The sequence below is a fragment of the Hipposideros armiger genome, unplaced genomic scaffold (assembly GCF_001890085.2).
Source record: "Hipposideros armiger isolate ML-2016 unplaced genomic scaffold, ASM189008v1 scaffold_72, whole genome shotgun sequence".
NCBI lineage: Eukaryota > Metazoa > Chordata > Mammalia > Chiroptera > Hipposideridae > Hipposideros > Hipposideros armiger.
Window position 1 is genome coordinate 3,418,903 of NW_017731422.1, and position 12,310 is coordinate 3,431,212.

At 39.9% G+C, this 12,310-nt stretch overlaps 1 protein-coding gene across 2 annotated transcripts in view; it reads right to left on the reverse strand.

The window, feature by feature from the left end:
• BICRAL (BICRA like chromatin remodeling complex associated protein) overlaps positions 1-11,535 on the reverse strand; it is a 38,271-nt gene extending 26,736 nt beyond the window's left edge. Inside the window, exons 1-5 of one of the 2 annotated variants that reach the window (XM_019642827.1) lie at positions 10,775-11,535; positions 9,901-9,946; positions 9,389-9,437; positions 9,232-9,300; positions 5,642-7,321 (exon numbers count right to left, since the gene is read on the reverse strand). In XM_019642827.1, coding sequence (XP_019498372.1) covers positions 5,642-7,321; positions 9,232-9,300; positions 9,389-9,437; positions 9,901-9,941 — 1,839 coding nt within the window. In that variant the 5' untranslated portion in view covers positions 9,942-9,946; positions 10,775-11,535. Of the gene's footprint in view, positions 1-5,641; positions 7,322-9,231; positions 9,301-9,388; positions 9,438-9,900; positions 10,174-10,774 lie in introns of those variants that run through there. The other variant, XM_019642826.1, reaches the window with a different exon arrangement.
• Between the last annotated feature and the right edge of the window lie 775 nt (positions 11,536-12,310).

Below are 12,310 nucleotides of genomic sequence, written 5' to 3' on the forward strand. Positions count from 1 at the left end.
GACAGCAACTTTTCTGTTCCCCTTCCCCCAATTCCCCAGCACTGTTCCCATCCCCCAATTCCCCAATAAAAATCTTTAAAAAAAAAAGAAAAATGATCATGCTGTGGCTGATTATAATTAATGATAATAACAAACATAAAACAGGTCAATACATACTGATATAAAATGATTCTCAGGTTCATATAATTAAGTAAAAATGTCTATGGTGTGTTGCAGGTATTATATATATAATAATTGCTTGTATTTGCAGAGGATAGCTCTGGAAGAATATAAAGAATCTAGAAACAGTGGTGGCCTCTGGGAAAAAGCTTGGAGAAGGAAGACTGACTTTCCACTCTAAACTATTTTGGAACTGTTTTTAATTTTTACCAACTGAATGTTTTACTTATTTTTAAAAAATGCAAAAAATAGTTTGATAAATGCTGTTCAGGTACAACCTTCCCTATGAGAGGTAAGTTTTTAAAACTAGAAGAAAATGAGAATAATTTGTAATTCTACCATCCAGAGAACTGCTGTTAATGTTATAGTGCATTTCCTTCTAATCAAGTTTCTGGGTGTTTTGTAAACAAGAGGGTTTTCTGTTTTCTAATTCGCCATATTGTCTCTCCCCATCATTTTCCTAAAACTGAAAACAAACTGCTTATTAAACAAATTATTTACATTTTAATGTGCATTTTAAATATTTTACATTTAAATGTACACTTAAAATTATTCTGTAAGCCTTTTCCCAAATCTTTCATTACTTTTTGAAAACATTTTATTTTTTTAATTTTTATTTATTTTTAATTTTTAAAAATTTTTTAAATTGGGGAATTGGGGGATGGGAATAGCACTGGGGAACTGGGGGAAGGGGAACAGACAAATTGCTGTCCTTTTGTTCTTCAGTCTAGTTGTGGAGGACGTTGCTTCACTGGCCCAAGTCGGCACCATCATTGCACTCTTCCCGGGCGACGCAGATCAGTCGCAGGCTTCTGGACGGCCACTCACTGCGGCTGCTGGCTGCTCACGCTGGCTGCTGGCTACACACGGCAGCCCATGGCAACCCACTGCAGCAGGGGTTGCAGCCTACGCCATCGCCTGCGACTCACGGCAGCCCAGTTCCAGGCTGAGCTTTGTTCAGCATCCCAGCTATAGAGGGCAGTGTCACTGGCCCTCATATGTGGGATCTGAACTGGGGCCCTCTGGCCTCCCAAGCCAGCTTCCAACCAACACGCCACTCGGCCGGCCCTAGTTTTATTGACTTTTTAAACTTTATTGGGGAACAGTGTGTTTTTCCAGGACCCATCAGCTCCAAGTCAAGTTGTTTTGATCTAGTTGTGGAGGGAGCAGCTCACTGGCCCATGCTGGAATCAAACCGGCAACCTTGGTGTTATGAGCACTGAGCTCTAACCACCTGAGCTAACTGGTCACCCCCTGAAAACATTTTAAATGGCTAAATAGTACTTCATTATATCCAATCATTCTCCTATTATTGGACATTTGGGTTTTTAGAAAACTTTTTGCAACACTATGGTTGCAAAGAGTTTCTATAGCAGTGGTTCTCAACCTTCCTAATGCCACGACCGCTTAATAGAGTTCCTCATGTTGTGGTGACCCCCAACCATAAAATTATTTTCGTTGCTACTCTATAACTGTAATTTTTTTAATGTTATGAATTGTAATGTAAATATCTTTTTGTTTTCCGATGGTCTTAGGCGACCCCTGTGAAAGGGTCATTCGACCCACAGGTTGAGAACCACTGTTCTATAGTATCCTATATTTTGAAAAAGAAAGGAGAGGGAATAGGAAAATATACACATAGCTGCTTAGTTCTGTGAAAATAACATTAGGATAAATAAGCTAGGAACTACTGAGATTGGTGAATACAGGGGATGGTGAGAACTGGCAGGACAGGATGGAGGGTGGGGGCAGGGACAAGGGGTGCGGAGGAGTGAGATTGCTCCAGGTTCACTTTCTGCATCGCCTTGGCTTTTGGGACCATGCTAATGGTTCATGTATTCAAAAGAAATGAAATAGATATTAATAAAATCAACTAGGATAGTAGAGAAAGAATCCTAAAATGAAATATAAACAAAAATATATTTCAAATGAATGGCATATCAACAGAGGAAAAAAAAGGAGTAACTCAAGTAATTTTTAAATGCAATATTTTGATTATATATCTTTAGGCTAAAGACAAAACTGTAAACCAATATATTAATAGAAGTCTAGTTAGGGGTGGCTGGTTAGTTCAGTTGGTGAGAGCACAGGCTCATAACACCAAAGTTGCTGGTTCGATTCCCACATGGGCCAAGGAGCTGCGCCCTCCACAACTAGATTGAAACAACTACTTGACTTGGAGCTGATGGGTCCTGGGAAAACACACTGTTCCCTAATAAAATTTCCAAAAAAAAAACCAAGTTAAAAAAAAAAAGAAGACTAGTTAGCAGGTTTCTTTTTCAGAGTGGTATGGATTAGCAATTCTGAAATTATTTTCTCTACCTGCTAGGATTGAGCCAAATAAGTAAATATACTTTGGAGCTGGCTTTTTCACTGTTAGAAAAGGAAGTTACAATAATCCAAAAGAGGGAGGCTTGAATAATGAACCCTGTGGTCCTGGATTAGAATTGGAAGTATCAATATCAACTATATAATACAGATTAATAGATATATGAGATCGTGGCTTCTAAAAGCTGTTCTCCACTAGGAGAAACAGGCTCCTTTAAGAAACGGCTGACCCTAGGGCAGGGGCAGGGAAAGCAAAAGATAAACATGGAACATCTTGTTCTGCCAGAAATTAAAGAACGTGCTCAAAGCATGGTGGAAACGTCAAAGGACCAGCAGCCAATTTGGAGGGATGCCCACTGGCCATCAAATTAATCTGAGCATCAAAATAAACGATTGTAACAATTTATAACCTATTGAATAAAATAAGAATCTATGAGTCCATACTGATATTAAATAAACATATAAAAAGGGGAGAAGGAAAAGCTTATTCTTAGATTAGAATACCAACAATTAATGTAGAACAAATTATGGAATTAGAACATCTCTATTTGGTGATTAATAATAGCTGACTAATAATTAATGATTAATAATAATAGCTGACTCAGCAATAGCTGATTCGGCCAGTAATTATCAATGAAAGCTTAAACTAGTGTGTGCAAGTTGGATGAGCAACTGAACAGCTCTACAGATTCAAAGTATCTCCCAGGAGAGACTTAGGAAGGAGCATCAGACAGCATCTTAAGCAAGCATTCGAAGTTCACATCACCAATAACGGGACGAGTCCTCATTGTAAGGACACACCATTTCTGTGGCAATTCTGCCAAAAATATATGACCTAAATCTAATCAGGAGGAAACATCAGAGAAACCCAAATTCTGGGACACTCTACAAAATTGGTTTGTACTCTTCAAAAAATATCAAGGTCATAAAAGATGAAGAAAGAGAAACTGTTCCAGATTTAAAGACATGATGACAACAGTAGACAGTGATCCTGGATTCGATCCTGGACCATAAAAACAACACAAGACAATTTTTTTTCTTTTTTGCTATAAGGGACATTACTGGGAAAATTGACTAAATCTGAATAAGTTTGCAGATTAGATGATAATATTGTAATAAAGCTGATTTAATGATTTTGATAGCTGTACTAAAGTCATGTAGGAAATATCCCTGTTTTTAGAAAACAAACACTGAAATCCAAAGTATTTAGAGGTCAAGAGGCATCATGATTGCAGTTTCCAAAATTGTGTGTGTGTGTGTGTGTATGTGAGAGAGAGAGAGAGAGAGAGAGAGAGAGAGAGAGAGGAGGATAAAATAAATGTGGTAAAAAATTAACATATAGGCAATCCCAGTGAAAGGAATATGAGAATTCTTTATACTAGTCTTGCAACTTTAACTTTTCTATAAGTCTGACATTATTTCAAAATGCGCGTGCGCACATACACACACACAAATACCCTTTTGATACCAACAGTATTACATTGAATATGCTTGATTATAAATAATCTTTGCTTCCTTAGGATTCTGAGTGGAATTGCTGAGTCAAAGGTATACAGTTTAAAAAATACTGATGCGTGTAGTACAGAGAAGTTTTTAAATATCTCCAAGCGTGGAGGGGCAAGGCAATGTAAATGGAGGACTGAGGAGGGTAGACCATGGATGAAAGCTGGGAGTGCAGCTGAATTAAGGAACATGCTCAGAATGAGCGGGAACCCAAAGCTAGAAGAGTTCAAGGATGGGCAGGTGGGGGTGAGGGACCAAAGCTGATGGTTTGAGATTCTTCAGAAGCATAATCCTTATGTGGTTTTACTAGCTGCTCACCATAATTTACCTGCACAACGGCATGGTAAGAGCAGGGTCAGGTACTTGGTCAAATGACAGTGCTCTAGATCCCTCTCTCTATATGCATGCATCCGTCTGGTGAAGGTCAGTTACCTACTGATGAGTCACACTGAGTCCCTGAGCCTTTTTAATTGACACTCAAGAAGCAGCCACAACTTCTCCACCGAGGTCCATAGTAAGACCTAATAGCTTACTAGATGATGTAAGTAAATAATCCAAAATAAGCTTTCATTTTAAATGCACATAATACATTCCATTAAGTATATACACATGGGTGAGAAAGGTGAAGGGATTAGGAAGTACAGATTTGTAGTTACAAGATAGTCACAGGGATGTGAAATACAGTATGAGGAATATAGTCAATAATGTAAAAACCATGTATGGTGTCAGATGGGCACATCGGGGGGGAATCACTTCATAAATTATATAAATGTCTCAACATTACACTGTACACCTGAAACTAATATAAAATAATACTGAATGTCAACTATAGTTAAAAAAATATATATATATATAGTCAGGGAATGTAAAGTACAGCATAGGGAATACAGTCAATGGCATTGTAATAGCTTGTACGGTATCAGATGGGTAGTAGACTTGGTGGGGTTATCAGTTTATGAGGGGTGTAAACGTCTAATCACTATGTTGTTTTGTACACCTGAGACTAAGAATAAAAAAGAAATAAACTATTTTACATAAATGTTAAAAAAAAAAGTATATACAATTAAGCCCTCACTTAAAGTTGTCAATAGCTTCTGTGACTTTAAGCAAAACAATGTATAATGAAACCAATTTTACTATAGGCTAATTGATATAAACAAGAGTGAAGTTCTTATGGCATCTCATCGTTATTACAAAACAATGATGAATGAAACAATGCTATTCGAGGACCTGCTGTATATTTATTGGCTCTTATTAGTATTTACTATTTGCCAGGAACTATGCTAAGTGCTTTATGTGGATTTTCTCATTTAATCCTCCAAATAACTCCATGGGGTGGTAGTATTATTATGTTCATTTCACTGATGAGAAAAATTAAGTCTAGAAAGCTAAGTTAAGATAAGACTTGCTCCATGTCGTAAAGCTTAGATTCAAATCCATGAGTCTGACTTTAGAGTCTTCACTCTCAACCACAATGCTCCGCAGGATAAAAAGTTTTAATTAAGAAGAAGAAGAAAAGCAATCAATCATGAAGTTAAAACTTTAAGTGAATACATCAGGAGCCCAGGCTGAACATTATATTCTATCAAACACACATTCCATTTTCCCATTCTGTAACCACCCAAGCCGTCATTTGACATAGGGAACATACCTGACAGAAGAACTGCTGCTGGGTTCCTGCTCCAGGTGTGTTGCAGAAGGTGCTGGTAGGCTTGGAAGAAGAAACTGGAAGACGATGAGACACGCTGACCGGTACTGGAGTCCGGTTTGGCTGGGTCAGCTGATCTCCCGTAAAGTTGGATCCTGACGCACCCGACTGAACCGCAGACCCCAGGCTAGGATGGGCAGTGCTGGATGAGCTGACAACAGGGAACCGACTAGGTCCTGACATGCTTGTCACCGAGGGCATAGTGGTGAAGCCAGGTCTTCCTTGGGAGACGCTGCTCTGCCCAGGTGACAGGTGTAACACAGTTGGTGATGCCTGCTGCAAGGGCATCTGTCCACCAACAATCTGAGGAGAGGCATGGTTGACAATTACGGGACTCCCGGAGGTGGCAAACGTCTGCCCAGACACTAACTGGACGGCGGTATTCTGGTTGTTAAGCATCTGTCCGGAGTATGGTTGGTTGGTCCTGAGCATGTTGGAAGAGTTTCTGTTCAACATGACATGCTCTGAGGCCACCTGGCCAGAAATGAGTGGAGAAGGCTGAGTCTGAAGAAGTTGCCCGTTTATGGTTTGGACGTGGTGTACCGAATTGGAACTGACGGAAAGGCTCGTAGGTATGAGGAACTGACTTTGGGGTGCGTGAGGCTGGCCCATGGGAGAATGAATGACGATACTACCTGCGGCACTGCTCACTGCCTGTGAGGTGACTGGTTTTCTTGGGTTCTGTTGGTTTACGATGTTCACAGACATGTGCGGACCCACTACGGAGCCCTGGGGCGAGCTTGCAGAGGCAAACGAGATCCCTTGTTGCACATGGTGCTGCTGTAGTCCCAAATTGTTCACATTGTATGTGTTCTGCTGACCCATCTGGATAGGCTTTGGCTGGATGTTAATTGGAACTTTATTTGAATTTGGTGCAAGACCTCTTTGTATGATGATGTTATGCACAGGTAAAGATGTTTGAAAATTTGTGCTGTTAAATGGGACGGTGACAGGCTGTGCTACTGGACTGGAACTGGAGTTCCCAAACAAGGAGTTGCCATTAGGAGTCTGTCTATGAACCAGAAGCCCTCCACTCACATTTGAGGGGGCTTGCTGCCCGCTGCCCTTTAATATGATTTGAGATCCATCTAGGTTATTAATAGTCATCATGGAAGGTTGATTACCAAATGACCCAATTAACTGTATTTGACCAGAACCACTAAGCTGACTGCTATTAGACAAATGCTGGCTGGGAACACTGATCCCCACATGTTGCATAAAGCCATGTTGCACACCCACCGTATTGCTTGCAAACGATGCTCCAACAGGCACGTGAGTCACCCCGATAGGCTGCAGCGTCTGACCTGAGTAATTAGAAACATTAGAAGCCTGAGTAAAGGATGCTGATGAAGAAGGATGAAGCTGAGCTTGTGCAAACTGTTGGCTTGAACCTATACTGGCATCCAAATATGCCTCTTCTGCCAACGTCTGTTCAGTGATATTGGCCTCCTGCAAGGATTTCTGAAGAATGTCGAAAGGTTGGTCCTCACTGAGATCAGGAAGAGGAGAAGACTCAAGTTCATCTTCAAGAAACTGAAGGCTACTTGAAAGTGGCAGTCCATCACTGGGCCCTTCACCAAGCTGGTTGCTCACAGCTTTGAGGGATGACTTAGGATCAGCATTCTAAAAAAAAAAAAAAGCAGTATGTTACTGGCATATCCAACCTTTGAAAGAAGATTCTTTAAAAAAAAATTAATCTCACTTTTGAATATGAACAAAGCATGACAGTCTGCTTTTCAGGTATAACTCTCCAAACTGCTCCCCTTATTCTGATTTATTTCCATAGTAATGATGTTGAACATTATTTTTTGTAAGTATAGGCATTCATTGTGCAGGTAAATGATTTTATAGAAAATAGATAAATAAAAGGAACATACTGATAACTACCTGGAGCTTAGCTTCATTTTTGAGATACTGGCACAGACTTTAATTTTCAGGGTTGCTTTCAGTCCAAGGCTTAAGTGGGACTCAGCCCAGGGGGTTTGTGTATCAAGGAGCTGGCTATGTCTAGTCCTTTGTACCACAGAGGTCAAAGTGAGTTTGGGGAGTTCACGGTGTTGTTCTACTTAGGGGTCTAGAAGATATCCCAGATTCAGCCCTGTCTTTCAAGGTTTCTCAGGATTCCCCAAGTTCTAACACCCACCACCCCAGGCAAGACCAGTCCAGAAAAAATAAGCTTCCCATATGAAATGATTGAGTGGTCATTTGATTTCTTGGACATAATCAGCTTATTATGATGCTTTAGAAACCACTTCAATATCCTATTCAAAAGTAAAAGTCCATCAACATTTATTTATCAAACATCCACTTATGTGCTAGCTTCTGTCCTCCAGGCGTCCTTAAGGAATAGGCATTCCAAACAGAGACAACAACACAGGCATATGAAGAGATCAGAACACGGTCGCTCATAAATAAGATACACTCCACTGGCCAAAAGTCAACATTATAAAAGATATGGAATCAACAGCTATTTAAAATAAGGTGAAGACAGTGTGACTGCACTTAACACTAATGAACTGGACACTTCAAATGGTTAAGATGGCACATTTTATTTTATCTGTATTTTAACACAATTCAAAATTTTAAAAAAGAGGGAGAAGAAAAAAATTAAAAGTAGATCAATTAAAAATGAGCAGTCCAACTTGTAAAACTATAGAGATTCTCAGCCCTAGGCTAATAAGGTATTCGATGATGGGAAGAACTAGGTAGAAAAGCAATTGGGAAGAACTAGGTAGAAAAGCCAAGTCTAGTTCATTTGACCCCCAATCAATCAATAGTTGAAATGGGGCTAATGAGGTCTCCGTTAGGTAGACACCATCTTGGGACTTAAAGAATCAATCATAGGCTTAAACATGATAATCTGGATAGAGTCTCCGGGTAGGATCCCCTACCCTCCAGGTCAGGTTTTTTGTTCAGATGCCCCTAGAACTTAAGAATATGGGCTCCAGAACCTGGTGGCCTGGGTTAGAATCCTAGCTCTGCAACTCCTGGCCATGTAATTTTGGGGAGTACTAACTTCTTTAGCATTAACTAAAACTAACTTGTGGTTTAGTTTCCTCATCTATAAAATATGGATAATAACAGAACCTACCTCATGGAGTTATTGTGCAGATTAATGAGGTTAATTATGTTAAACCGTTACTGCCGTGAACACACTACATCTCAGTAACTTTCAGTTATTATTATCTTTTTTCTCATTTAAAATGAAAATGTTTAGCAAGTAATTTTTTTAAAGCCATGGAACAGGGTTCAAGACATTCTAATGTGACTTTCTTAGATTGTAACATTTCTGAGTCATGTTAAGAAGCAAGTGGAACGCGTAGGAAAATGGCGGAGTAAATCTCATATCGCTCATCTTAATGGACTAAGTAAAAAGTAGAAAATGTCAACATAGCTCAATAGGTTTTTCTTCTGTGTTAATTACAAAAGACAAGGTAACGATTCTTATCATGATACAGAGGCAAGTAAAGCCTCAGCTCACAAGGCATGAATGAGACAAACACTGGATCATTGTATCAGTTTCTAATACTCACACTAGAGTTGGCGAAAATTGAATTTGAATTGGCTGCAGAATATCCTGCATTAGTCAAGTCATCATTGCTCTGCAAAGGGACAAATTCAACAGAGTGATTACTTTCACCATAAAGAAGAAACAAAAGGTATATGTGGGATGTTCTAAGGGTTACTTACAGATTTATTACTAGGTCCATGTAGAAAATAGTTCAATGCTTGTGGGTCTCTAGAAAACAAAAAAAAAAAGGGGAAAACAACAAATAAATACATTACCTATTTCTAAGATTCATTTTTTACTAGGGTAAAAAGAAAATGACAGATTAGTACGAGTAAAATTCTCTCCCTGCTTTAAGACAATTTTATTAGTAGTATTTTGTGTTATTTATTCATTTATGGATTTATGTATTTATTTATTTATATATTTATTTATTTATTTGATGTTGTTCCAGTTCCTATTAGCACTCATTTCTGCCTCCTGGGATTTGTTAAAAAATAAATTTAATAAAGGCTAAATCAAGCATTCCCTAATTATGACCCATAGTATATCCAAGTCTCCTTATTTGTTAATCCACACTAATATCTAGGATGATTCATTTTTATTTTAAAAACCCATTCAGGTTTATTAGGTTGTTTTAGTACAACAAACCTTACACATTTGATTTGCCCTGATTTTGTAAGGAGCGTCTTACCCAATAAGATCAAGGAGACACGAGTCGTCATCATCATCCATGACAACTGTAAGAAAAGGAATAAGAAAACGCTGTTTCAGCAAAGCAGAGGAAAGCCATCAGCATCCATGCAACATAACAACATAGTATATACTTCTCCTAGAAAAATAACTGTGTGCTTCATGTGAGTTTTTCCTCTAATTGCTTATTATTAATAGAATTTAAATTTTTTTTGTGGTCATTCAAGAGATTAAGTACTCAATTTAAACAGTTTTTATGGACCATAAATCTTTAACGTAGAAGTCAAAAAAAGAACCTGACAAATCAAAGATAGCTGGCTGCAACCCCTCCTACGCAGATTCCCCGAAAGGACTATAAGCCATGAACAAACTTCCTCAAAATGTACCATGGACTAGGAGAGAAAGAAGATTTTTGATTTAGGGAAAAAATCTCACAGATACAGAGGTCTTTGAACTTTGTGACTGGATGTTTCCAAACACGGTGAGCCATCTGGGTTTCTTGCCATATTTTTTTAGCTATCTTTAGGAAAACAGAAAAGCCGGTTCTCCCTACTTTTTGAGGCAGAGGAAGCACCATCAGTACTACTGCAGGCTTGGCCCCAAAGGTCTCAGGTTCCTCCCTCGGCAGCAACTCTGCCAACTGTTCAATTCCAAGCAATCTATATCCCAACACTAGAATCTTTAAAGTAGAAAATCTCCACCCAAAATGCAACCCGGCTCCGGACCCACAGTTCCCTCGCTGTCCCGCCATCGGCGGTATCAGGCTCAGCCAGCAAAATTACTGTGCTCTGGCTCAAACAATAACTGTACAAATTCCAACAGCAGCAGTTTTCCTCCCCCTTTCTCCTCCCTCCCCCGAGATCCGGTAAACTTACACTAGTGATCTGACACCTGGCAACACTGCTTCACACCCATTTCAAGCCATGCATGGAATAATTTACATCACGGAATGCCAGGGCCAAGAGTTCTGGAGCAGTTGGAAAGGGCAGTCGTGAACGGCAGTTGGACGGAGGAATGAAATCCTGAAGAGATGCCCAGAAGAGGGACACGCCCGACCAAGGCAAATGCAGAGAAGGGATCACTTCTAACTAAATGTTTTTTTCTCGGTTAAAACTGCCATCTCCTCTCCAGTTCCCCCAAGCTGCCCATACTATCGGCCAGAAGGCCAAACAAATACAAAATCGACTCTTTCCACATGGAAGGAAACTTGCTTTCCTCAGGAAGGGTCTGGAAGGGGTAAGTACCACCCCATGTGGGACATTCCTGTTGGTGGGTGAATTTGTTCAGTTGCTTAATGAGCCGGGTGGTTACAATCCACGTGAGTGGAACTTCAGGGGAGAGGAGAGATGATGAGTGAGACAGGGGAAGAGAAAGTGGGAAAAGCTTATTAAAATGTAACCTCCATGGCGAAAACTGTGAAAGGGGCAGCTTGCCTATGTGAAATTTGCTTTTAGGACTCAGATGTGGAGTTACTCAAGGGCATGCTAGCATGACTGTGCTCACACAATGGCTTTCGTGGAGTGAAAATGTCTCAGGAAGGGAAGACAAGCAAACTGTCATTAAATAGAAAGAAATCTGTGTGAAAGGCTACCCTCAAATCCTGATATTTAATATGGCAGAACTGTATTAGCCATCACTCATTATTGTACCACGGACTGGTCTCCCAGACATCACAATCACATGGACTAAACTGGTCAACGGTGTATAATTAAGCCTATAAAGTGGATATTATTTACTTCAACATGACTATTTGAATGGAGTTTCTCTGTATCCTTTCTAAATTTATTTTTTAAAGTGTCTAACAGTCTCTGGATGTTAATTAATAAAAATATAAGTGAAAAATAGCCCACACCAAAACAAAACAAAAAACAAACCCAACCCCCAAACTTCACAACCCTTTCACAACTATCCCAGCTTCCCTCACTACTTTATATCTGTGCCTGGTTCCTCTAGAGGACGAGAAGCCCAAGGGTGAACAAACTGAGAAAAGAAGTTGGCACCAGTCATTCCACCCAGGTGTCACTGGGACTTTCAAGCACAGAGAACACCTTGCTACCCCAAAGTTCAAAGTGACAAGCTACTCCTTGAGTAGCTGAAATAAAAGTACAATTTTACAATAGTGGAGGAAGTGAAAAGCCATTGTGTATCTTCCCCTACCAAACCAAAGGGGCTGCTCGAACACTTGACCTGACAGAAAGCTCCTTGGGGATATCCGCCCTGGTCAGCGGCATCAGTCCTACCGGACAGTCCTACCCCTTTCACGCGCTCCCCCGCACTTGGGTAGAACTCTATGAGCCTTTATAGTCAGGGGTACCCTGAGAATTCTACTTTTTAAAGGGCCACACTCTTTTTCTGACTTCAGTTTCACATGAAAAGCGGTGACTCTTACCCCTCCATTCCCAGCTCTACAT